General features: G+C 47.9%; 1 protein-coding gene across 1 annotated transcript in view; it reads right to left on the bottom strand.

Moving 5' to 3' along the window:
• Window positions 1-417: 417 nt before the first annotated feature.
• The window catches only part of CFAP77 (cilia and flagella associated protein 77), a gene marked incomplete at both ends in the record, with an annotated part of 60,081 nt that continues 33,588 nt past the window's right edge, over window positions 418-26,910 (bottom strand). Inside the window, 5 exons of the mRNA XM_084272473.1 lie at window positions 418-486; window positions 9,880-9,975; window positions 11,510-11,612; window positions 23,922-24,150; window positions 24,626-24,725. Of these exons, the coding sequence (XP_084128599.1) occupies window positions 418-486; window positions 9,880-9,975; window positions 11,510-11,612; window positions 23,922-24,150; window positions 24,626-24,725 (597 nt within the window). The remainder of the gene's footprint in view (window positions 487-9,879; window positions 9,976-11,509; window positions 11,613-23,921; window positions 24,151-24,625; window positions 24,726-26,910) is intronic.

Here is a 26,910-nt window from a genome sequence, read left to right as displayed (position 1 = left end):
GAACCAGGCAGTGATGAGCAGCTTACCTGATGATGAAGCAAGGACTGGTGGATTACACAGTACTATAGACTCAGTATCAACTGGGATGTGGCTGCTTTTAATAGATTTGTTCAGAGCAGACAGCGAGGGAGACTGTCCTGCTTTCCTTGTGGGCTGTACTGGTGCCAGCACTGCCCTGCTACTGGTGTGAGTGTTGTTACCTTGAGTGCAATGGGAATTGTGTTGCAAAGAGCAGGCTGAGACAGAATCATTCCTCGTGTTTATGATTTATTTGGCTGTATCTCCATTAGCATAACTTTTTAACACCAGAGAGAAAACCTATTGTCTATGTGCTAAGGGCTGTGGTGGCCAGCACAGTGCTGTGCTCCTCACTGCCTGGGTGCCCTGGGGAAGGGGAGTGTGTTTCACAGGCACTTCTCAATGGGAGGCACTGAATGCCTTTTTACGAGCATCTCTGTCTGGAAAAGTACTGAGATGAGGCCCAACCTGTAAGGAAAAGAGCAGACAGAGGATTGGTTACAGTGAGCAGCCAGCCCAAGAAAATAGGTTGTAGCACAAGCAGGGAAGAGATGGCAGCTAGAGCAAGGGGCTTTGCCTGTGTGGGAGGTGTTGCTCCAGCTGAAGTTAAACACAACCTGTTTAAAATGAGGACTAGTTTTCAGATTGACTTTGGGGGATGCTTATTCTGCTCTGATAACAAGATCCTGAAGTCTTACTACTGTGTGTCTGTTGCCTGACACTTTCAAATGTTGGCATGCCTTAAGGTAGACCTGAAATAAATGACTTGTTTTCCACAACCCAGGACTTGTGCCCTTCACTGATGGGCTCAGAGCTCCCAGGGAAGCCCCTCTCAGGATCAGGGACTCATGTATGACCTACCTGCACACACAGGAGCATCCTCTTCACCTTTGAGGTGGGGAAAGGGGTGAACAAATGCCATTGACAAATAAACAACGGGGAAGCCTCCTCAGGGAGAAAGGTCCCAGGGCCCTTTGGTGTGAGCAGAGGGGTTTGCATGCTGCTGCAGCAGAGTTAGAGATGTGTGAGTGTCCTTGTGTACGGAGCAGATCTACCCCAGGCTTTACCTGCCCCAACACAATTCCTTGAGCCTTGTATCTGCCTTGTGTGGATGTGCAGAGCTGCCTCCCGCTTCCCCCACCCTGCTCAGGCTGGCTGGATGTCAGGTTTTGCATATGTAAAAATACACAGCAGTCTTTGCCCTGGAAAGCTTGCTAGTGATCTCATTAATCAAGACAAACAAAGCATATTTAGCTATTCCCCCTCTCTGGAGGAAAGGCGTTCGGGTACTTAAATATGCATCTGTGTGCCTAACTTCAGATGGAGGATTCTGGATGGTTTTGCTTTTTCCTGAGCAGCAGCAGTGATATAACCCCTCTCTGGGAGGGCAGTGTGGGGATGGGAGGACCAAGGGCTGCTGCAGTTGGTGGGCAGCCCCAGGGGAGCTGGTAGGGACAATCCCCAGCTGGGCCAAGTTCAACCTCCCACTAAAGACACAGGGGCTTGTCCCTTGAGCTGGGATTGTTAGAAGCATCTAGAGCCTGCAGGAATGGACAGCTGAGCTGCTGCTGTTGAATGTGCCTCTGCCTTCCCTGCTTGCCCACCAGTGCTGGGAACTGGGCAGGGGGGAAACTTCTGGCTGGGCTTGGGCTGAAACCATAGGGGAGGGAACAGCAGTTTATTCACTCCAATCTTGGTACAGAGCTCCCAGGTGAGAGATGTCACACTGAGTCATGAAGGGCAGTGATTAAAATTGGCAGAGCCCTTGACGAAGTTGTGAGTGATGCCAGCTTCTGCCCTCAGCATGAGTAAGTGGGAAGCACCAGGTGTAGGACAGGGGACAAGTGCTGTTTTAAAAAAATGAGAAGCCCCCTCATAATGAGGGACATCTGAGAAGTATGGATTAGTCCCAGGTCAGTAATTAGAGTCAAGATAAGGGTGTCCTGGGGTCAAAGGTCTTATTATGACAGAGTCTGGTGTTGAGAAGTCAATGCTAGTGATGAATCCTCATCTCTCACTCTTCTAATTCACATTTTAAATGATGAACCCAAAGGTACTTCCTCTAGAGACAGCTGATGATCTTGACTATTACTCTGATGTGGTTATGGGGTCTTTTGCCAGGGTTGTGTCTGAATCAGGGATCAGGATCACTGGCTGTAGCAGGATGGGAATACTATTTGTAGGCATGAGCTTGGTGGTTTTCCTTGCAGGATGATGGACCTGCAATGGCTTTCAACTGCTGATCAGAAGCCATATTTTGCTGTTTATTTCATTTGTTATTGACAAAACCTGCAGGACGTTCCTAGCTGGGATGTTGTGCTTGCTTCAAAGAACTAGAGGGGCAATAAAAAAAGGTTATCACCCCTAAAACTTTAAATATGCATTTGGGGGTTATTTTAATTCTCAGTTATGGTAATGGTTTAAATTGGAGGACTGTAAACGATGACTTGTGAAGCATCACTGCAAGCACGTGTATGTTGCAGGGTCTGTTCATGGAGGGCTGGTGTATTGCATGTGAAATACAAGAAGGTAAAGAGGGTACAATGAAGGTACTGTTGGTGTTGGGCTTGTTGATGTTGAGGTGTGTGCTGGGCACTGTTGACGCCTTTATGTGAGCATGAAGGTTACTACTGGAGGGAAAAAGTGAGTCACCTTGGGAGGGGGGGAAGCTTTAACCAATGTAGCTGGATGAAATGGCTTGAGAGTTGTTGAGAATGAACCCGTGAAAAGGGCTGAAGCAAGCAACCAGCAGCACCAGGCTCTCCTGCCCTGGAAGGATCCATGTTTGGCTGCAGGGAGATGCAGCTGTACCCACTCCTCTCCCAGCACCCGCCTGCTCAAAAGCAGCTTCCCAGCCTCGCACGATTTCTCACTTTAACAACAAAGCCACCCCTAGCCTCAGCCTAGTTTTTCCATCATCCATTTGATCGAATCCTTTCAGTGGGTGACAAAACACCTTCTTGAGCTCCCTTTACAGGAAACCAATCTCTATTCCTTTTTCAAACCCTCCCTCATTTACAGGAGTCTAACAAATCCTGGCTCTTTTAAGTCCTTGCCTGGTTTTGTTCCCTTTTTTTCCCCCCTCCCCAAACCAACCCAAACCAGCAGTGCCATGTTTGTAGAATTTGGGTTTTTTTTTTCAAGGCTGGGGGTGGGAATAAAATCCACAATACAGGAGAAGGGGTAGGATGTGTGTACACCGCCGCACGCCGCGCTGAGCGGCCTGGGTACAGGCAAAAGCCAGGCGTGCCCGCGCGCGCGGGGCGCGGAGATGCAAATGATTTCCGTGAAGCTCTCACTTGTAAAGCTTGACAGAAAATAATGAGAAACACTAAATCTTTTATAAGGTCAACACTCAAGCAGCTGTCAAACAAGAAAAGAATTTAGCGAAAGAGCCGCGAAAAACTTCCATCGCCTCATTAAATCCAACAGGGCCGGGGCCCGGCGTGGTGAGGAGGCACCGGGGCGCCTCCGTTTTGTGTCAGTAATTTGCGGCGGAGGAAGAGGGAAGACGAAACAGCCAACGCCGAAGGGGCCTTGGGGGAGGCTGGGGAATCGTTAGTGCGCCAGGAGCGGCCTCGGCTCCTAATTGGAAGCATTGGGCATTATCAACGGAGGATTTGCCTCGGCTCCCTGACAGCTCTCTAGGCCTGGAATGATAGCCCACTTGTCAGTGTAAAAGACCATTAAAAACAAACCATTTTGATTTAATTGGAGGCGGTGCGCTGGGGGCCCAGGTGAGGCGCTTCATCAGCCGATGTTGGCTGCTGATGCCTTTTTCCCCCTGTATTGATGGCTTTTTTTTTTTATCCACCCCCCCTCCCTTTCAAAAACTGTCTAGGAAAGAGAAAGAGGTGCTGAAAGATCCTTCACAGCCGCATCCAGAGCGGCTTTCAATAGGGTTGTCAACAAATGCCATGACAAGTTAGAGAGAGGCAGGTATTTTTAAAACAGACGTTATTCTGTCCAAGATGAGCCGTGCTCAGAGGTGTGTGTTGGATTATTAGGGTTACAAATACCGTGGCTCTTCCTGGCAGCAGCGTGCTTAACTGGTTTAATGAATGGGGTTGATTTTTTTCTCTCCACCTTTTTAATTCTGAGAATGTAGATAAATGTAGGACAAGAGTCTGGGCTAAAGAGTCCTTAGTGCTTCAAACCCAGGAAGGTTTCAAAAAGTGCCTGGCAATTTTTGACTGCTGTGTTTGGTGCCCTGTGGTGATCTGGGGTGTGTTTTACTTCTTGGAAATAAAGGTCACAGATGTTTTCTGGACTTTACTGGCCACTTGGCCTGGGCTATCGTGTGAGTAAAGAAGAATTAACGTATTGGAGCTGGAACCCGGTGACTGCCCCCCTTAGCAGATGTCCTGGGTCAGACCAGAGATGGCAGCTTTTACACTGACCCTGTGTTTCTGAGATGTCAAGCCTTTCCCTGCCAGGCAAGTTTTACTTCAAGTTGTTGGTAAACAGTATCTCTGCAGAAGGCAGACTAGGTCTGTGAATAAAACCCCAAGTCCGTTTGAAAAGCACTTCTGTGGATCTGTGTATGAAACAGTAGATAGCACTGAAAGCAATGGTAGGTGTTCACCTGTGACCCAACAGTGTGTGTGGTTTTACTCTGCTGCCAGCACCCCAGATCTGTTCCTTCATGGGTGAGTATCCCCATAACAGCAATGGGCACTGAGTTCCAGCAGTTGCTTTTGCTGCCTTTGGACCCCAGGGCTTGGATGCTGCTGGAGCCTGCCCTGGAGGTGGTCCAGGCTGTGAAGTTGCACAGGGAGGAGTGGTGTTCTCTTAAAATCATAGGATCTTCTGAGTTGGAAGGGACCCATAAGGATCAAGTCTAACTTCTGGCTCCACACAGGGCCAGCCAAGCCAGAGCATGGGACTGAGGGCATCATCCAGATGCTTCTTGAACTCCGTCAAGCTTGATGCTGGACCATTTCCCTGGGGAGCCTGTGCCAGTGCCCAATCCACCTCTCAGTTAACCATCTCATGTTGGGAGATGTTGGAGGTTGAAAATGACAGAGGAATGATGGTTCATGATGTCTGAGGGAGACATGAGGAAGGGCTGGGCATGGCAGAGGGCAGTGTTAGAATGTCATGGAAAGGTTGAGCGTTTAGGGCATGAGCAAAGGGATACTGGGAAAGACTGGACCATGGAAATGCTTAGCTGTGATTTGAGCAATTGAAGCACTGGAAGCTTCAGCTGTGAGTCAAAACAGGAAAACCATCAGAATCTGCACAAAACAGTGATGGTGGCTGGGGCCTGGAGACTGTGTGTAGTCCCGGAAAGGCTGGGTGCAGGAGGCATCCCTCTGCTGTGGTGTAGTGGACACGTGCAGGGATGGTGCTCAGGGGAGCTGGGTCTCTGCCCGTTTGGAACCCTCCAGGGGTATTTTCTTTTTGTGTTGTGACTGTTGTAGGCTGGTCAGCACTGACTGTCACTGCAGGGCTGGGACCCACCAATTCCTGTCACTGGGGGCACTGAACAGCCCCCAGGTGACACCGATTCTTTTTTATCAGCCAACATCCTAGCTGAAGGGAAGGTTTGATCTAGTACCATGGTGACAAAGCTCTTGAAGTCATCGCTTTATTCTTTAAGCACTATTTAGGCCCCAGGAGACAAGTTTTATAGCACTCCAACTCCATGGAAGTTTTGCTGCCCTCAAACCTGGGAGGATAAACACTGGATGTGAAAAGCCAGCCCGCCATGTGCTGTGTGAATCAAGCCCAGGCTGTTTAAGCAGAATCTATGGCTTTTCTGACAAGACAACAGTTGCAAGATTACATGAGCCGTGCTTGTCAGCTCAGCTCTTCAGACAAAAAAAAAATGGAGGGGAAGGCATTAAAAAAGAATGCAGAACACTTTGTGTGTGTGTGTGTGTTAAACCTCAACTGTTAATTCTGAGGCAGGATCAGGCTGTGAGCAGATATCGGATCCCTGGTGAGAATCAAATTCCAGAACCCAGAATTTTGCTGCAAAGTTTATATACAGTGGGGATTCCTCTAATTACTTTCAGTGGAAGTTTACCTGACAGAGCTTTCCCAGGTAACGCACGGCGTTCGCGGGAGAGCCGCTCAGCCGTTGACAGAGCCTTTGATTTTGTGCCAGGTTGCAAATTAAGTCTTTTGCCAAGGTACCCGAACACTTGCTCGTCAATTGCTGATCGCTTATTCATATGGTGCATCGAGCGCAGCGCGTTTCATCTGCTCGGGGAGGCGGCACATGTTGACAAAAGTGGTGTCCAAAGTTGCTGCATTTCCTTTCCTCCCTCTGTTTGGTCAAGTAAACAAGAGTGTTCTCCCTGGAAAGCCAACTTGAGGGGCTGTGGGAGTTGGGGTTCTCTAATGAGCAAAGGAAAAACCCTGGTGTGTGTCAGTGACACGCGGGTGAATTCTGTCCTATGTCATGACTGTGTGAGGTGTTGCTACCAGAATCCTTCTGGAAATCTATTGTGGAGTGGCCAGTGCTGACTTGCCCATATGGATTGTGACTATGGGATGTTCAGGTGGAGGTAGCTGGAGCTTCTCCCTGGGCTGGCATAGGCAGGGCTGTGGGGATGCTGTATTTTAGCAGCAACATCCCTTCCAGGGTTTGGTTGACACAGCAGATGCCATTCTGCCTGGGCCAGCATGATGTGTGGCACCAGAATGGGACACTATCCATGAACATGGGGGACAGGAGTATTTACGTCCATGCTGGGTGCCTGAGGTACAGTCTCCAGGGAATGTAGACTCTCAGCCACAACTAAATGCAGCCTTGGTGCACAGTCCCACCTGAGTTGGCAAAATCTGTGCCTGGGAGTCACATCACTGTGGGCAGAGGCCGTTTGTCTTGGGAAGGTGACTGAGGAAGAGGAGGGCAGTAGTTGCATCTTGCTGAGGTGAGTAAGGAGTTAACTTATGGTTGTGATTTATAAAAATAAATAAATACTCCAATTCAGCAACTTTCCCTAATGAACTGCCCATCAGGATGTGGCTGGCTCCCTGTGACCTGTTTGTCTGGGCGAGCGGGAGGGCCCAGGAGACCACATGCCAGGTCTGTCCTCCAGAGCGAGACGTGGAGCAGGAGCGATCACCCAGTGTGGGAGAGCCTGTAAATCACCCGGTTAGCTTAACAGCGTGGGTCATTATTCTAAAGCAGTGGGGCTGAAACCTAAATCCAAAGGAAAATGTAGTCAATTTGTCCATACTTTACTGACTGGATGGCTATGTAATGTCATGCAGCCCTGGCAATGCAGGGAGCAAGCAGAGGCAATTAGTGGGAAGGGCAAAGCTCCTTTGTTGTCTTCTCTTCCTCTACAAGCTCTAGCAGGGTGCTAGGAGACAGTCTTGTAGGGATGGAAGTCCAGTTTAAGAGCCAGTAATGACATCCATGCTCAGCTTCTATAGTTCTCTAAGGCCTCATGTTTGGAATAGAAAAATTGATGATTATTATGGCTCTAAAGGAACAAAATCCTCTCTTCCTGCTGCCCCTTGCTTTGGATTACAACCATCTTGGTAGCTGGGTGCTCTTCATTCCTCCCCCCATCCCAGAGCATCCCAGACTGAAAGGTCTTGTGCCAGATGATGGGGTGACTGAGTGGCAAGAAGGATAAGCAGCTTGAGGGTGTGTCACACCCCTGCACCAGTCTCAGCTCCTCTGGTAAAACAGCCAAAAAGTGGGGCAGGGCAATGGAGTCTCTGAATTTTCTTGCCCAGAACTTAAAATTGCTTCCCAGGTTGTGAGCATCTTCTGCAGTGGCCGGAGTGGGACTGTCCCTGCAGGCTGGTAGGAGATATGCAGTTGGGAGTCTAAGAAGCTTCCTGTAAAGTGACAGTTTTGTGGTTTTTGCTTTTCCTACTGCTGCTTGTAGTAGGATGAATTACAGGGATTAAAGACAGTGGTTTGGTAAACTGTCAGTGCTAGTGGCTGGCCTCCACAGGCCACTAAAGTAGTTATCCACCCCCACAGAAGAGTATGAGAAAGGTTTGAGAACAGAAACACTGCAGGAACAAGTTCCCTCATCTTTTTGTCACCCTTGTAAAGGAGAGATTGACAGGGTGACTCCTGGAGTCCCTGGGTTTGGTTGAAGGGTTATGCCAGTTTCTTTCAAGACTATTCCACCACTTACATAGAACCCAATGCAGATGATTGAAGCATGGTTTAGATTCTACCCAAGTGTCTTTGGGAATCATCCCTGGGTTGTTACTACTTTTAACTGAGTAAATGTTTATGGAAGTTCAAGAGAACTTCATTTTCAGTGGAGGAAACCATGCACTGAAACTCAACTGAGCCAGGAATTTCCTGATCCAAGTTTTTTGTTGGCTGTGCCTGTTAGATCTGCAGCTGGGGCAAGGCAAACCTTCCAGGTTAATGCAGCAAGGAGGAGTAAGGAATACAGAAAATCCATAAAGATTATGAAATGAGTTGTCCCTCCTCTACTGGATGCTGTTCCTGGAGAGGAAGAGAAGATGAGAGGAAGGGAAAAAAGGCAGAGAAGAAAAGGCTTGGAGGTTTGAGAGCTGTGGCAGGAACCCAACTGCAGCCATGGATGAGACAAAAGGGAGAGCATGAAGAAAAAACACAGGCTGAAAAATGAATAGTGATGGAAAGGTCTGGGGTGAGAGGAGCTCTAAAGAGGAGGCTTGCCCCAGTATCTCGTGTGACTTACACAATCTGTTTAACAGCGATCGGTCATGTTCTCTCCCTGACACCAGCCGCAGCAGCAGCTCTGTGCTGACAGGCAGTGGGGATAAATGATTACTGACATATGCTAATCGGACAGTCTTAGACAGGACGTAAGAGGAATACATCAAGGTGGTGCAAAACACAGTTCTTGGTTGAAACTCTCCAACTTGTACAGGTAAATTAGCTTCAGGAAGTCACAGGGCTGCTTCATCGTTTTAAGCTGCGGTTAAAAATCAACAGCAGGGCTAGAAACCCAAACCCATCAGAACAAGGGCTGGGGTGGAGGGCTGAGAGGCTCTTTCCAGTGGTATCTATCAATGCCAGGTATGATTTTGGCCATGTAAACTCCCTGCAGGGTTTTGGTGCTTTCAGACTTTCTGGTGTCTCCTTTCCCATTCCCCTTACCCAGCTTTTCTCCCTTCCTTCCTAGCTCTTCACTTGAACCTTCCTTGTAATTTACACCACAAACAAAGGTAACACAATTCAAACAAGTACCCCAGAGCACAGCAGGATAAGCAGATAAATTCAGGGAGATGTTTAGATCCCCTTGCTAGAACAAGAAATCTTCACCTTGGCCTTTACTTGGATCAATTAAAGGAAGTGTCATGCACATCTGTAACCTGGCCAGACCCTCTGCTCAGTCTCAGGGTGAATATTGTCAGTCAGATAGTTTAGAGAGGTATCAAGAGTGCAGGTTTTCTGGAAATCTTTAATTCTTTGGGTGAAAATGCTTCATGAAATATCTGGTGTGGTTTGAATTAGTTATGGTGAGAGCTGATAAAGTGGGAGGCTGCCAAAATGCAGGTTGGACTGTCCTGCTCATGGGGGACAGGTGTGCGAACACCAGCAGAGATCAGAGGCATCCCCAGTACTAACAGGGAGATACAAAAAGATGCTGCTCATCTGGTGAAGCTCATGAAAATGCAAGCAGGAAGTTAGAAAATAAGTCATTAAGCCCTCCTCTGGGCAACCCCTACCTCTTCCAGGGCTTATGGCTACAAAAGCCACCCCACCTTGAAGTCCAAGAGGCACTGATGGTTGAACACATCCAGCACGGGAGCATTTATGGGTCTGGGTCTCAGGGAGCTCTGAGGTAAGGGCCTTGTGTCTACCTTTGTGTGCAGAAGGTGTTACCAGGGCACATGAGCAAGGTTAGAAGGTGTCCCCACATTCAGCCAAGTGCTCCCTACCTTCTCAAAGTGGGGCAGGTGCCAGAAGGACTCCTCCTTCACAGGCAGCGGCTGTTTCCGCAGCAGCGTGGTGCGGGTTTCACACACTTTGTCTCTCTGGAAGGAAAGGCAAACAAGAGTGGGCTGAAACAGCTGCACTGGGGCATACATGGGGTTGGTGTCATGTGGTATGGGGATACTGGGATGAATGGGGCTGAGAGTCACTTGGAACTGATGAACGCAAGAGCCTGATCTGGGTACCTGTTCATGTCTGTGTAGATGAAACTGATAACTAAAAGTACTGATGAGGAAAACATGAGCAGCTGCCAGCTCTGCTTCTTTTATATGGCAACCCAGTGAGATGACCACTGCCTGCAGCAAGCCCTGTGCTCTGAGCTGGAGCAACAGCTCATCCCTAGCTGGGAAAGCCACTTCCACTGCCATGGAGTGGGTGCTTCCTGGCCGTCCAGCGTGTGTTGCTTTATTAACTGCAGCATTCAGGACTTGATAGCCCCAGCACAAACCAGTGCAGGCACTTGGTGAACACACTGGTTTCTGCAAGAAACCCCAGGGAACCTCTCTGCTCTGTGGTCTAGGATGTAGGTTTGTGTTGCTTAGCTCAGTAATTGGTGGCTGCAGGCTTCAGGAACTTGATGGAGGGAACTTAGTGATTAAAAACATCAGTCACTAATAGATAAGGTTGGGATGCACTTTCCAACATTCTAGGCTTATGTATTCATAAAGTAGCTGCTAATTAAGAACACTGTGTTCTTGTGCTTCAACTATAAAGCATCGTTTGTGATGGCAGTAAGCCCATTGAAATTGGTCATTACCATATTAGCTCGACTCTTCTTTGAGCCATTAACTAATAAAACAGTCATTGGCTGCTTTTAAATGTTATTACACTATTGGTATGTTTAACAGCACAGAGCTGTGCTCTAACAACTGCTGTGGGTGCTGGCATTAACCACACCACGCTGGGATCAGGGCTGGTGATGGTCCTTCCAGCACTGGTTGGATGCTCCATTGTTCTGCCCACTGTTGCAGGTAACCTGAGCAGGGCTGATGCTGTCCAAAGGATAGACTGCAGGGCTCCTGGCATGAGCAGGTCATAAATACCAAAGATAATTTGAAACCAAATTCTTTGTTACAGCAGGGCCTTTTACAGAAGTGGAGCCTCACTTTTAATTGATGGCAGGAGTTTAACTGGGCACCCTGTGACTAGAGACATATTGATGCAGACAGATGCTTAATGACAGCTAGAAAGGTGTCTGCAGGACAGATGCTTAAGCCTTCTCAAAGGCCTTGGCCAAAGCACCACTGCCCTGGAGAGCCTGCTTGACTCCTGCATTTATCTTCAGATACAAAAATACTTTAAAAAAACCCCTTTCCTGTGTCCAGAGAGCTTTGAGGCACATCTAGTGCTCACTCCCACAGGACATGTTCTGGTCAGAGTCAGGCTCATCTTGGCTGGGAAGCAGCTAATCTTTGGCTTCACCAGCCCTCCAGCAGTCAGGGAGGATGGTTTCCCAGCTGAATGTCCTCCCCATGGCTGGTAGAAGCCTTTCTATCATGGGGTGGGACAGGGTGGGGGTTATGCTGGGTAGTGGTGCTGTGCACAGCAAGGAAATCACTGCTAGGGCACTATCACCTTTTTCTTTTCCATCTGCTGGGCTGCTGTCCGTGCTCTCTGCTGCTCCATCCACATCTCCTTGTATTTGTGGTGGAGGAGGTCAAAAAAGGGAGTAGAAGGCCTGGAAAACATTGAAAAGACAACAATATAATCTCCAGGGTTAACACCTTTCTTTACCTTCCCATCTCTGATGCCCATCACTGCTCCTGGAAAATGGGATTGGTGAGCACATGGCTAAACCCTTGCACTGGAAAACACTCTCTTCCTCAAGAGATTCAACTCCACATTCTTTTGCAGTTAACACACCACAGCCTGCACACAGGCACAACCTACAGCTCTACATGCAGGGTCCATACCACCACTGCTGTTCAAGCCCTGAGGTGCTGGGAGGACCATGGGGCACCACAAACTGTGGCTCAACCTTGAGCCCTGTGATTGTTCCAGGAGAGTGTTTCCCAGCTGGTACCTGATGGTGGGGAATGAAGCTGAGCAGGGCAGTGTCCAGCAGTGGAGAGCTGGGTGCAAAGTGTGTTTTGCTAAAGCAACACTGCTTTTGCTATTAAAATATCAATACTGTGTAATGCTGAGAAGCTCCTGACAGATGCAGTGACGGATCTGATGAGAGGAGTAAGTGCTGCCTGAGTAGGGATCAAAATGGACTCAATGTAGATGTGTCTGCAGCAGGAAGGACCTCAAATGCTGAGCCCTGCATCAGCTGCACAGACCAGATGTATTTGTCCCTTCAAAGAGGTTGCCAAGGAGCATCCTGACAGGAGGGGACAGCAGCAGAGGAGCCACAGATGACCATGGTTCCAGAAAAACAGTGAAAATAAAAGGCAGTTGCTTATTGACCAGTGCTCTGAGCTGGCATTAACCAGACCAGCTTGTGGCAGAGCTGCAGCCTGACAGTGCTGAGCCTTGCTGCTTGCAAGGGAGGACACAAACTTTCTCAGCCAACGTGGGAGGAAGAATGGGCAATGGTGGCAGTCAGATTCTTGCCCTGAGGACAGCACACAGCTTATTGCTGGGTTGTGCTGCTGTTCTTTTCCCCAGGAAACAAACACTTGAAGGTGGAGGGTCTTGATCTTAAGTTTTACAGGTCCTTGCACGCCTTGGTGGGGGAGGGACTTACCCATCTCAATAGCAACCTATACCAGTGTGGAGCCATCAGCCCCAGCTCTGCTCCCACCTGTAGCCCACAGTGCCTTCAGCTGCAGCTTCCCTAACAGAGAGGCAGTGCTTTCCCTGCCTGTCTGGGCCAAGAAGCTGTGGACTTGGGCTAACTGCTGGGCTGCTTCTGGGTCCAGAAGGTGTCTTTCTGTGGGGAGAGCCTATGCACTGTGGAGTGAGCTGGTGCTTCAAGGCAGAAGCAGGTCTAAAATCAGTAGCAGCCAGCTTTTAGCAGTCTGGAGAATCTTTGGTGATCACAGAGAACGCCAGCAGCGTGTATGCAAATAGTAACTCTTCTGTTTCTTGTTCCTTCACCCCTGTGGTGACTTTTATTACTTAATTATTGCACACCACATGCTTCAAAACAGCCTAATCTATGGTCGTGTTTTCTAATGATACTAGATGTGCGATCCAGCAATATACACCCCAAGGGGGCATTCATATCAGAGGAGACATCCTTCTGCAGACCTCCTGTTTCATAGATCACATGCTGCAGGGCTTTTCAAGGCTTCGCTTACAAATCAGCTGCGCTGCTCCACACCGATATCTAGAGACACTTGGTGCTAAAGAGGACACTGACATTTACCCTTTGCTATCTGTTCTCCCTGCTCCTTCCATTCCTGTCTGGCATTTCACACTGATCAGAGCTGGGGAAAGTATTTGCAAAGGGTAAACAACGTGGCAAACCTGTGGTCCAGTGTCTTATTGTCTGGGTGGGTCTCCAGTCTCATGGCACAGTGTAAATTGTGGTGGTCCTGGCACAAGCATGTGGTCATCTTGCATGTGGACTTGTTTCCTTGGCCTCTCCAAGTCAGGAGCTTTCCTGGTGTGCAGGAATAGCAGGGAGGGACGCAGGAAAACATTGAGCCTTTGTGTGTAGTGTTTGATTATTGATTTCTGTGGAAGCTGAATGTGTTCTCATCTCTATGGAGGTGACTTTTACCATCTCCAGTGGACCAGCCAGTTGGTGACTGATTAGTCCACAGCTGGCTTGTAAGTAAATGCTTGAAAGGACACATTTGGGTTGATGCTCTTCAGAAATCCTTCCCTGCCGTGTGATTAATCACATTTAAGTCCTGATCCAGCAAAGTACAGAACCATGCCTGGAATGATACACGCATGAACAGCCTCTTTGAAACTGGTGGGGATGACTCGTGTGGCTTAGTTACACACGTAAGGTCTGGTGGGACTGTGGGACGTGAGGCTTCATCTGGCTTTTCCTGCCTCCTTTGAGAGAAAATACTGGGCAAGTGGGGGAAGAGCAGGGGATATCAGGTAACACGCTTGTTTTGCTAAGGTTACCAGAGAAATTTCAGTGAGGTGGCTTTTCCTTTGTAGGTCAAATGCTGATCTCATTGGAGGGGATGGGGAATTTTGGCCCCGATATCAGCCCTGCCTGGCTGTGTGACAGGATTTCTCATTCGCAGCTGGCCTTTGGGAAAACCTCCTCTTGCTTTAGTGTTACTTAAGGACAGGGACGAACGGCGTGTGTGTTCTGTTCCCTTTTGTCACCCTGCCCAGATGTCACTCCTGAACTGGGAGGGTTTTGCTGTTATCTGTGGCTGCTGAGGGGAGAGAGTGGGAGAAACATCTGCTGGAAATGCTTATTGCAGATTAAAATCCATCTCGTTCAAGAGTAACTCAGATCTCCTTGTTTTGGCACAAGCACCCTGCCACAGAAAGGAAAAAGGGAAAGAAGTTCTGATAGGATGCAACAAATAATTTATAATTGTGGAAAAAAAATAATCAGCTGCTTCCTTTTATAGTCAAATAGTTGGAGCCACTTCTAATGTTGACGCTTCCTAAATATTTTAAAATTTATCTGTGCACATTTTCAAAACTATTATCCCTGAAACAGTTCCTGTCTCTTTAATAGGCTCTTTCTAATTTATTTTCAAGAGTCAGGGTACAGACCTATTTTCAACTGAAATGACAAGCGCCTGCTAACTTGGTTATACGAGGTGGTATGTGAGCCTGCCAGAGATCTCTTGGAAAAGAAGCTGCAGCCTCCTAATAGGCTATTTTACTGCAAAAACAATGTTAAAAAGTATAATAAAGTATTAACAATATTAAAATAAAACAGTGTAGGCCTTAAATGAGCTACAAACTAGTTAAATCTATTCTATTCAATATGAGCCTTCAGTGCTTTGCAGCTGATACCTCAGAGCTGGGATTTATCTAAAATGAAGGCACCAGGGACATGCAAGAGAAATGGTAATTATAATTTGCAAACATTAGGCTGACACTTTTTTTGTGTATGTGTGTATAAATTCTGACAGCTGTGATTTGTGCCATGCCAAATAGTGCTCCAAAGAGCCGGGAAGGGTTCCCTTTCTGGCAGGCCATCCTCAGAGCAGCAGCTCATTAAAACTTTGGAGAAGGAGAAGTTGCTGAAAACAGGAAGGCGTCAGAACCATCTGAGGGACTTTTGGTACACGCTTGTTGAAAGGTGTTTGAGAAGAGAGCCTTGGGTCTGACAAACTGGAATTTTAGTACGCCTCTCCGTTCACAGTGGGGCAAAATAATTGGTCATCAGTGACTACTAATTTGGTTTAGTAGCCAGAGGCGTTTTTTTTCTTCCCAGAAAATCAATGACAGTGCCGAGGTCTGTTCAACGTGATTCAGCTCAAGATGGGTCCTCATTTACCTCTTGATGCTTCTTCGACTGGAGACAGCTATTTTGTTAAAATGAAATTAAAATCTATCTATAATACTCGGCTCAGGGAGCGGCACCCGTCAATGCCATGCTGCTCTTGAGGTTTCAAGGTTGTCAGGCTTCCCTCCAACTTGTTTTCAAAGGTTTATACACCAACTGGGGGGAAAAAAAAAAAGGTGCTTTGCAAAAGTGGATGCAAAGGATTTTTGCTCAGGAAGGGGGGGTTATAGCAGCTTAAAAAGGGCAATCAATGTGACGGCTAAGTTGTGTTGTAAAAGGGTAAAAACTTGACTTGTGATTGCCTTTTGTATAATTCAAAAGCAGAGGGGCTTGTAAATATTTCAGTGCCAACTCCAGCCCTTGGATTTTCCAGGTAGCTTTCCAGGCAGTGCAGACAGCTCCTGCAGCACTCTTCCCACTGCTGCTTGGGATGGGCTGTGGCAGGGAGTGGAGTGAGGGAGCAGAGGATGTGTGTGTGGGCATTGACTCCCTGGCAGCCCTGCAGCTGTTTGGGCTGTGCTGAAAACACTGCTCTGATTTCACTGGCAGCAGGATCTGGCCCTGCACAGGGGCTTATACAACAGATAAAGCATACATTTTAATTGTTTGGTGGTTCAGATATTAAAACAGTGATGCAATGCCACTGCCTATCCTGAAACTTTAACCCTTTCTTGCAAGGTAATGATGTTCTGGGGGCTCTTGTTTGCCTAAGGTTTTGCTGGTGTCCTTCCATCTAAGATGATCTGTTTCTGCAGCACAGCTGTGATCGGTCTTTGGGGCCTCCACTCTGTTGTATTCTTTTCTTGGTATACATAAAAAAATTTCCCCATGGCTTGTGGCTGGGTGAGCTGAACCAGCTCCCACCAGCTCAAGGTGGTTTCTTATTGGGAACCAGTTTGGTTTCACAGAATCACAAGGTTGGAAAAGACCTTTTAAAGCTCATCAAGTCCAATTGTCAAGTTTCCAGCATCTCTGAAGCGTGGGGCTTCTCAGTGCTGCCAACACAGATCATCTTTAGCAAATAAAGCCTGAGTTGGGGTCTGATTCTGCTCAGGGCCTTTGGGCATGGTCAATGCGGGCAGCAGTAAGGAATTACTGCTCTGGTCCCCCTGCCCTGGAAGGGGGCTGATAGCACAGGAACACTCTGATTACAGCTCCCTTGTACTGCTGCATTGCCTGCCTTCCTCCCGGTTACTGATGGGCTGGAGCTAGCAATCTATCTACCATTAATTTGTCTCTGTGTAGCCCAGCAGGAATCTGGGGCATGATTACAGCTCTGGCCCTTGTGCGGGAGCCGGCATGGCCCCGGCATCCCCCTGCAAACTGCCTGGCTCTTCCTTGCCTTAATTGTTCCCCTTTGGCCAGTGGACCTGTCTCTTCTAACAAGGGCAGCGAGGAGGGTTGAGGTAATTGAAGCACTTAGCCACACTCCCAAGCATTGCCTCCTGCAGCTAATTAGGAAAGAGGGCCGCTGGGCTCTTCGTTATTTCTTTTAATTGTTTGTGGGTTTTGCATAACAGTGAATGGCAGAAGAGGGATGTGAAGCTACTGGTGAATCCTTGACTTTGAAATTTGTATAAAAGGTCACTTACAATTTGTTAACGCTTTCACAAGAGTGAATTCAATTAGCAGCCCCAGCAGTCCCTGCACACACACACACATGTGGGAGTGTTGGTAAGGAGAAGGGAGGGATGGCAAAACAAGCAGGGCATGAATGTAAAGGCTCTTCATTTTCCTAAGGAGCTTTTGGACTATGTGGTGAAGTTATAGGCCCCTTACAGCTTTATGGTCCTCTAAACAGGTTCTAGCAATAAACCCACGGAGAGGCCTTGAAAGATCATTTTTAAATGATCTCCACTTGTCCTCACTTTTCATTAAACACTGAAGAAAATAACAAGAGAAGAGTTGGTAGAAAACACTCAGGGACCAATTTTTTTTTTGGCAGTCTTTGGGCTGGAAAACTCAGAGTTGAAATAGTGGGTCTTTCACCTGCGTGGCAGCTGCAGGATCTGTGCAGTTGAAGCACTGATTAGTTGGAAACTCTGAGGCTTCTTTACAATCCTTGTAATTTGGATGAGGAAATAACAATATAAATTATTTCACTGTGGGCAGCCAATGAGGCAGTGGCTCCTTCTAAGTGTCAGAGGATCTGTTATTTTGCTCAGAGGGCTCGTATGTGTGGAACAGTAAAAAGAATAAAATCCATTGTAAACACGCACTTTAAAAGATTTATCAGATGCTCATAGCTGTACTTAGGAGCACACATGGTTACAAGAGCACCAATTTGCTTTACTGTTCCCTCCCAGGCCCAGAGTGAGATGTATACTTGTAATGGTCCTAAATGCACACATGGAAACGTGTCTTGCAGTGAAGGTAGCAAGCCAGCTCTTAGCCATTAAATACCTGGCTTTGCAAGCTGGAATTCGTGTGTTAGCATTGATTTTTTTGGGTTGGAGAAACCCTTTGGCTGCCTTAATTGAAGATTATTTATTTGTCTTCAACACTTTTGGCTACTGGCTGGAAATGTGCTGTTACCCCCTGAGAAACTGTGGTGGGATGTGGTTATGGGGCAGAGCTGTCCTGCCTGGGGGTCTCAATCCATGGCTGAGAGTGAACAGTGCTCAGTCAGTCTGCAGCCACCAACAAATGCAAAACATCCTGGTGAGTAAACCCCCCCCAGCACTGAGCAACACAAATCAAAGAGCAAGGTCTTCCCCTTGACCTCTATTCCATGCTTGAATCTCTCTGGTTGGGTGGGAACATTGCTTCCTTTGAAAGGGGATGATGTCAATGAGGGCTGAAAAGCTTTGCTCTCACACACACATTAAAAAAAGGACCCTGTGGTTATTTTCCCTGTCCCAGGTTTTCAGTGCACAGACTGCAAATGCAGAACTTTGCAGGGAAAAGTCCACTTGTGGTCTGAAGCAGTTTGAGGTGGTGAAAGTTTCGGTGGAAATTTTTCAGCCAGCTGCAGTGGCTGGAGATAAAGCCACAGGCAGCAGCCAGCCTGGGTGAGAGAGTAAATTACTTTCCTCTTCAGTGTAATCCAATTGGCAACACGTGATCTAAATCTCTTGTTCTTTAGATCTATTTTCCCAGCTCTCTGGCTGATGGGCAGGACTTGAACCTCATGCCAAACCATTTGCTGGCTGACTGCAGGGCATGGTTTGGTGTGAAGGAGCCAAATGCAGGCGCCTGAAGTAGTCAAACTGTTACAACTGCAGTAAGTAACTACACTCAAGGAGAACCAGTATCTTCATGGTACGCTCAGGACTTTTCTAAAGGGGGTAACAGGTCTTTGCCCAACTGGATGCTGCAGCCACCTGGGCATGAGGCAGCATGGTCCAGGCAGATGTGGCTGGGAGCTCTCTGGTAGCTGATGAGCACAGAGAGATGTGAGCACATACCCAGTCTGGAACATTGCCAGTAGAAGAAAATGATTCTTGAAATAGAAAATCTTATCTTAGCAGCATGAGAGAGGTGGCAGAGACACAAAGTGCCTTTTGCTGTGGAACTGGGTAGGATATGCAATTATCTGAACCGATGGGAGTCTTACATTTTTGGTTGCATTTTTCTGGTGCCTTCAGCCTGACAGTGGCTCCAGTTGCTGTTATGTGTTTATTTATTTTGTGAGTGCTCAGACTTTTTTTCTAAAACTTTTGCCCTGATCTTTTGGATTCTAATGGCTTTACAAACTGGTTTCCAGTGATGGTGGATTGGATGTGGGCTTGCTGTAATATTAATCTTTCCTGTCTGTCCAGCTTTTCCTAATGAATTCTTTCCAGGAACACCCTCTTCTCTTCAGTATTGTTTCTTTGACACATCTTTGCAGCTGGTCTATAGCTAGATTAGCTTTTTTTTTTTCCCAGGGCTGTTATTAATGACCTGAAATGTTCTTTAAGTGTTTTAAAAATAAAGCTACCTGTGCACTCTGTGCCAAAGAGATGCTGAAAATATCTAAGTGCCTTCTGGGCAGCTTCCTAAATTTTGCTCTGGCTGTGTGCAGACATCATGGACAACTTGGGTGAAAAGGCCACTTGTAAAGCAGAAGCATGAACATTGAAACCTCTCTTCTTGGGAAGGTGAAAGCTAAGGACAGATCTGTCAGTTAAGCCAGGGAGCTGCAGGGATAACCAAGGTAACAGCTGAGCTGCTAAAGGCCAGTGAGACAATTGTCAACTGAGCATCAGGACAATCACAAATGATACAAAGAAAAGAGGAGGTACTGGATAACTGGTGCCCTTGGCCAACTGTAACAATATGGAGACAAGAGATTGCAGTGACCAAATGCTATAGAGAGGGGAGTTAGCAGGAACATGGTGACAGCAGCTGTTGAAGGATTAAGACCAGTTTTAGGGAATGGGAGGTGAAATGGTAGGAGGAGATGGAGCTAGAAGGAAAATGGGATGTAAAATTCAGAAAGGGACGGTCAAAGCGAAGGCAGACGGTGGGGGGACCCGGCAGGAGATGTGGGGATGACAGAGTGCCAGGGAAATCCTGCCAGCACACCCAAGGTCAGCCCAACCTACAGGCCAACTGCCAAGTGGATGGCAGCACGCTGGAGGCAGGGTTATGGCCATGCAGGGTTTGAAGGAGGTACAGGTGTAGGATGGCAGAGAACGGCACACTTGTGCTGTCCTTGTGCCCAGGAATACATTCTGGGACATGGAATGGAGTTAGAAAGCTTGCACTGCTAAGCTCTTCTCTAAAAGCAACCCTGGCAGTGCTGGATGGTGTGGTCATGCCCAGGATGTGCTCTGTACTGCTGGCTCCTGGGGAGAAAACCCATGCTTGGGGTACCACCTGTGTGCTGGTGTGCTCTGGCATCAAACTCCTTGTGTGACCTTGTGCGAATCAATATGATGTGAAGGGTAGCTCTAGGCAGCATCTGTATCTTTGTGCTTTCTTCTAGTTCCAAAAATGGTAATTTAATATTGACTAATTTCAGTGCACAATGAACTTCAATCAGGAAAAGGTGGTTAGAAGGATAAATGTGGGTCTGGACATCTTTTGGGTTTCCCAAATACGTCTTGAATATCAAGCTGTACTGACACCAGTGAAGATCCTGGAGGTCTTCATAGACCCTTTGTGTCTTCAAATTTCCAGTACCATTATACACAGCATAAGGGTTAAATACACCTACTAGTAGTGCTGTGCTGTGGGGGTATTTTAAATGAGAAGACCTAGGACTTGGGTTCAGGAGGACTGTGATCCTAGTCTGCACCTATTTTACAGCTATGCAATGCACAGCACACATGGGCAGGATGGGTTTAGCTCCTGGAAGGGAGGTATCACCAGTGATGGGTCTTTCCTTGACAGAAAACAAGTGGATGTGTTTTTGGTGTGGCTGAAGGCTGGGACAGGTGAAGCTGAGTGTATGCCATGACGTGGCCATTATCTGCGCTCAGTGGACACGTGCTCCTTGCAAACTGTGGCTGGCACAAGGCAGTTCGTGTAGAGATCAGAACCCAGTGTGAATTGGGGCAGCCTGACTGGAGGATGCCCCATGGGGGAGGCTGGGACCCTACCACATCCTCGTTACCGCTGACCTTGGCACGAGCACTGCCTGCTGATGGATCAGCTACGGAGCTGGACAAGACCCTGGGGAAACACTGTATTATCTATTATTGTCCCATCAGTGCCTCCCCTGACCCCTCCCAGCTCTGAATGCCACAGGCATCAGGGAGGGAATAAATCTCTGTCTAATACTGGGAGAGAGAAGGGAGCAAGAGCAGAAAAAAAGGAGAGATGAAAAATGTTCTTTTTATGACTCTCACAACAAAGCTGGCCACATGATTCGTAGCAAACACTTCTCTGGGAAAAGGGAGGGAGAGAAGAGGGGGAATCAGCAAAAAAGCAGAGCTGCTGCTCTCCCCTGGAAGATGCCCGTGGGGAATTAATAGTGGGGTATGGGTGACCTTTGAAGGTAAATATCCCAGGAAAGGGAGGAGGCCTCAAAGCTTCAGAAAGCTCACTCCAGTGTCTGATGCTGCCTGGCAAAATGCTCCATGCAGGACACGTCCACCGTGACTGAGAAGCAGAGGTGGGAGTGATCCGCTGTGCTAGAGGGAGCAGCGGGGCCGGGGCATGATTAATCAGGCACTAATAGCAACCACAGCATTTGTGTTTGTTTCTTTTGGGGATGAGCTGGGAGACCTTGTACTTGAGAGCCTGGGGAGAGCTCCTGACTGACATCAGTGTCTGCAGGAGACAGGAGCCTTTAGCACCACAGCCCAGGGCTGGAGATAGGTTGCCAGGGCTTGAGGAGCCCTCTGCACTTTACTCACTGACAGCTGCAAGGCCACAAAAACCTTCCTGAGACAGTTCCTGGGTTGTCTGGGCTGTATAATGCCCTGTGCTGCTCTTCCCAGGGAGGCAGCCCAGCCCTGAGGCTGCATGCTGGCAGCAGCTGCAGTTCTGGCTGTGTAGAAGCATTGCCCAGCAAGGTCTGCATCAGTGCTCCAGGGATTGTCCCAGAGCATCGGCATCACCAGGCAAGGTGTTTGCAGCTGCGTTGAGTGGTGGGAAGGCAACTTTCTTCAGCCTTCCTGGCTATATTGTCTGTGCTGTGGCTTGGGCTAGGGAATGATGTGCAGGCTCTGTTCATGTTGAAAAACATCACTGCTCCAGAGATGTTTACCAAAGTGGTCATTTTTAAAGGCAAGTGAGTGCTTGAAGTCATGGGAAAAGCCCATATGCCACCACTCATTGCTGCCCACAGACAAGTGTGTACCTTAGCTACCTTCCCAATTATCAGTGCTAAACACACAGGAGTCCAAAACCAGAAGCAGCTTATATCCTTTGACAACCAAGTGAATTAGAACTGGGCAGGTCTTGTTGAACCCTGTCAGCTGGGACTGGGAACAGGCTGGGGTGCTCACCAAATTGTGGGTATCTTTTAACTTGCCAGTCATGGAAAAGTGTGTTAAATTCCCACTTTTACCCAAATGGCTGTAACAACTCCTTGGTAATCCCAGTAATTTGATTTTGTCTATAACGTGCTTTTAAAGTAAAGAGATAAATACAATCAGTCTGCATAAAAGGTAGCTATTAAGAAGCAGGCAAGTTGCACAATAATAACTTTAAATTAAAAGCCCTTTCCCACTACTTCTGCTGTTGTGGGGTCTGCAGATTTTCCTTAAAACTTTTTGAAACGTGCCTAGACTTTTTCCAGGCAGCCATTTAACCTCCGTTTATGAAGAAATAAAGCAAAATTGATGTTGATTTTTGCCTACGTTGGGGGATACTTTTGCAACATAAAAGCCCTTTTGCCTGCAATTTGCAGAGCAGCCCTGTCACATCGGTGAGGGCTGATCCTGATAAAGATAAAGCTTTATAGCTGGGGCATTTGCAGCTAACAGCAAGCTAATGCTACATTTTCATTTTGATGCAATTAATGTTAATGTCTGCTACGAAAATTGTCATTAAATACCATTTTAAAATCCATTCAATTTGCATATGCAAAGCCCATTTACTATCATGTAAAATACCCAGCGCCGTTCATCACGTCTTTTCTCTAGAATTTGTAGCTGTTGTTTTTCTGGTAGTGATTATTATCCAGCTCTTAAAATGAAACCTAATGTCTGGCCCAGACCTGCACAGAGCATGAAAACCCTCAGTGCTCCAGCAGCAGCAGTGGCAGGGCTGCTTCAGAGCCCCTTTCAGAGGCTTTGAGCACTTGCTTGTGTTGGACTCACTCCAGCTCTTCTGGACCGTGGTGTCCTCCAGCCTCCCTCATGCTCCCACAGAGGACAGGCAGTGGAAAGACCTGGAAGTCAGTCAAAGCAAGGTGCTGATGTTCTCCCCTGCAGACTCCCAGTTGCACAGTTTTCCATGAGAAATCAGTACAGTTGGGAGCTGCTACATGAGGTGTTAAATGGGTCACTGCTGTACCTGTTTGAACCTCGTGAAGGGCTCGTGTATGCTGGGTGGTTTATAAAAATTCTTGGAAGATGCTGCAATGCAAAAGACTTAACTCAGAAGGCTTGAACACCCTGCTGCATTGCAAGGGATGGATGAGTGGGCTCGTACCTGTCTGTAGAGGGGTTGTTGGGGGGCAGGAGGTACTAGCTCCCTTCCAGCTGTGGGGAGGGAGCCTGAGAGAGAAGTGATAAACTTCTTTACCTCCATTCTGCTGTACTACCAGTTTCTGCCCAATGCAGGGACATGAACTAAGAAGTGGGAGAACAGGATAAAAAACATGACCTGAGCCTTAACTAAACCAAGTAATTTCAACCTGTGCAAACAGGTAGAAATGTTCCTCTGACTTTCTGACCTTGGGAAGACATCGTTCTGACTTAGAACTTCTCATGTTCCTTTAAGTTAAAGGATTGGCTTTGAACATACTTTTAAGAGGTTCCAAGCCCTTAGTGCCAAAGATGAAATGGGGATGTGTTGTGGCATGTAGATGAGATTTAGGTAGCTGATAATCTAACACACAGGTGTAATCAGATGTGAAGTGATGCTGTGGCTCAGTTGCAGCCTATTCAGCTTCAGGACACTTCTCTTTTGGGGACTCTGCTAGCTGAGATGTGGGGAGATGCAGATGTGGGGGTAGGAAGGGATAATTTTGTTCTGAGAAGGGCCTCAAGCTTCCCCCCTTACCGTGTTGTGATGCCAAAAGTCATGTCTGCAGGTATTTTAGGGAGAGATCTCTTGAAGTGAGTGTAGTCATCGCCTTTGCGCCGAGTGTCCTTGGCCTTGTAGTACAAGTTAAATTCACGGGCTGTGGTGTATCCAGCCTTCAGAGCACCACGGTTCATGGTGATGAAGTCTCGGGGCATCTTCTCAGCTGTGGCAGTCCTGGGCTTTACTGTTTGCCATTGGCCTATTGCTGGAGGTGGAAGGAAACATGAGAGGCAAAGAGAAGATCAGGTATCTGGGTAACTCCTCTTTGGGAAGGCAGGTGGAAGTTTGTGCGCCACGTACAACGGCTTTGGTGGGGTGTGTGCTGTTTGTCAGGGTTTCATGGTGGAGTGAACTTTGTATCCTAACCCATGCATGTCAGATGGGGACAGTTCCCATCTGAACTGTGTGTCACCTTCACCCTGGCTTGCTCAAGAAGTCTGATTTCCCAGGGAAATCATCCCTGAGAGCACAAAGTAGGACCTCTCTCCATTTTTGGAAGTGGCCTTGTGTGTCACCCTTTGCAGGTCCAGTGTGGGTGATACTAATGAAAAAGGGTGAATGTTGGAGCTCTTCAGCTCTAGCTTGGAGAGAAGTACTGAAGGGCACTGGGGAGGAGAGGGGACTCCCTGCTATAGTGTTAGGACTTTGTTGCAGTCTCTGGCTTAGTGAGGTGGTCATACCTTCAGGCACTCCTCCATCTGTCCTCTGGATGTACAGCCCGTATGAAAAATCAAAGCCTGGCAGGGTGATGCAGTTTCTCTGGGGTTTCCCCAGCTCTGCCTGTGAAGAGTGGAGTTAAAGGAGAAGCATAAAGAACTTTTCTGATACATTTAAGTCCCTGAAAATAAAATCATAATGGAATGTGTGCAGGAACAGCAGGAATGGCTCTGTCTCTGCTTGGCTTGGGTTTGAATCCCACTGCCTGGACACAAGCGAGTGTGATGGTGCAAATGGAGAACTCGGGCACGAGGCTTCACCAGAGCTGGAGCCTTTAGGGGTGCTGAATTTCACACAAGCTATAAAATGACCTAACCCTCCTAGAAATAAGGATCCTGACTCAGTATATAGGGACTCAGTCTCCTTGTTTGGTTAATTTTTCTCCTGGCTAGGATACGCAGCCATGGTGTCTACTGGGGAAGCTACAGCTAGTCTTAACTTTCTTTTGAGTTGTTTGATTTGAGTTGTGCACCCTCCTAGAAAGTTGGCACAAATTTCCCCAAGTGTGGTCATGTCACCAGTCCTGCCTGGGAATAATCAAAACGCAAGGCATGTTGCAGAGGGAGCATCAGGGGGGTGGAGGGGGAGCAGAGCCAGGGGTTTATAGCACAGAAAGACATTTTGAGCTCAATAACCTCACTGCTGTTTAGTTTTAAAATGAACTATTCCCCAGCCCATACATGTCCCAGCCTGGTGGTGTCTGTGGGATTAACTGACCTCTCCTCACCCCTTTGTCTCTACCCTCCCATCTCCATGGTGAAGTCACTGTGGGATGTGTGTGTCTTGAAACCTTATTGCTGCTTGAAAGGGAGGTGGAGGCAGAGGGAAGGGGTGAGAGCCTGGGTCTGTGTGTTCCTGCTAGGAGGAGCTGGAGTAAGGTCAGGCAACAAGTTCCCTGGAGCACTGGGGCATGGTGTGGGTGCCCTGGGATGGATATCTTCCATAGGAAGGGTGTGGGGGAAGCTGGAGGGGTGTAGGTGTTGGCAGATCTTGTTGGGAGAACAGAAGAGCTGAAATCTTCAGTGCTTCTCCTGGGTGGATCACTGAACACTGACAGAGTGAACGCTCTGGATCAGGAGATGCTGAATCAATGCAGCCCTTTCTGCAGGGACCAAGCAGAGACAGGCTGAAACTCAACTATCTCTAACTTGTCACTATGGGAGGCTGAGGCTGTGCAGCAGTTGATAAGGGATGTCCCTTGTATAGGAACCTCCCCCAGCCCCAAAAGTACATTCTGCTCCCAGCCAGCACTGTGCAAACCCTGGCCAGGGTCTCAGAGCAGCCATGGTCTCCTGTACTCCTGCCAGCCTCATGGGTCCTTTCTAATGTGCTGCTGAAGGATACTCTCCAAGCATCCATGATGCTGTCAAGCAGCTTGAGCTGTTCTGTGTCACCCTCAATCCGGGCAAAGCTCTTGCTGAGCAAATTCTGCCTGGAGATTGAAGGCTGGTGCCCCCTGCCCAAAACAGGCACCTTTCCAGAGGGCTCTGCATTGAGGTATTTAGAATTTCCTTGTAGTTGTTCAAACTTTCTCCTGGCACTGTTTTGTGCCTTCAGCTTGGAGTTTCTCAGCTCCTATCACTACACAACCCTACAAGTGTGCAGTGGCTGTGGCACCAGGGCTCCTCACCAGCATGTCTGGGGGTGAGATCATGCCTGCTTGCTTGAGTGACTTGTCCATGTTGTGATAAGAGGTCCACTCCTTTGTGGAGGCTGGCTGGCAGTTCTGCCAGTTTGTGATCACTGGGGCTGCTTTCGGCTAAATCCTGACCAGCTTCCTTGGACTGGAAGTGCTTCATCTTTGGTCCCATTAAATCCATGTGCTTGGGATGCTATAAAGCAGGTGTGGTATTCCCATGACTCTCAGGAGCACAAGTTCACCAGCAAATTAATTTTCTGGATGTGCCAAGATCCTTTAAACCCCATCAGGCTCCTTGCCCAGCACAAAGCTACAGGTCCTTTGTTGCCAACAGACCTTTCTGAAAGCCATTGGCTGCTACTGGCTATGACCTGTGCATGACATGGCTGTATTTCCCCAGCTGCCTCCTGTGATCTTCACTGGAGGAAGGGACTGTCCCTTCCAGATGTGTCCAGCACCGAGCAGGATGGGAGTGAGTGGGCTTTTAGTGCTGCTGCCACCAAAATATTCTCCACAGTACTAAGCCATATGTGCATGCTGCGTGTGAGTTGGGGTAAAAGCATCTAAATCAGTGCCAGGGATGATGAAGTAGCTTTTGTGGCTGATGTA

This window comes from Gallinula chloropus (genome assembly GCF_964237585.1).
Source record: "Gallinula chloropus genome assembly, chromosome: 18".
Taxonomy (NCBI): domain Eukaryota; kingdom Metazoa; phylum Chordata; class Aves; order Gruiformes; family Rallidae; genus Gallinula; species Gallinula chloropus.
The sequence above is the reverse complement of the archived record's forward strand: the minus strand, read 5'-3'. Positions and strand labels throughout refer to the sequence as shown.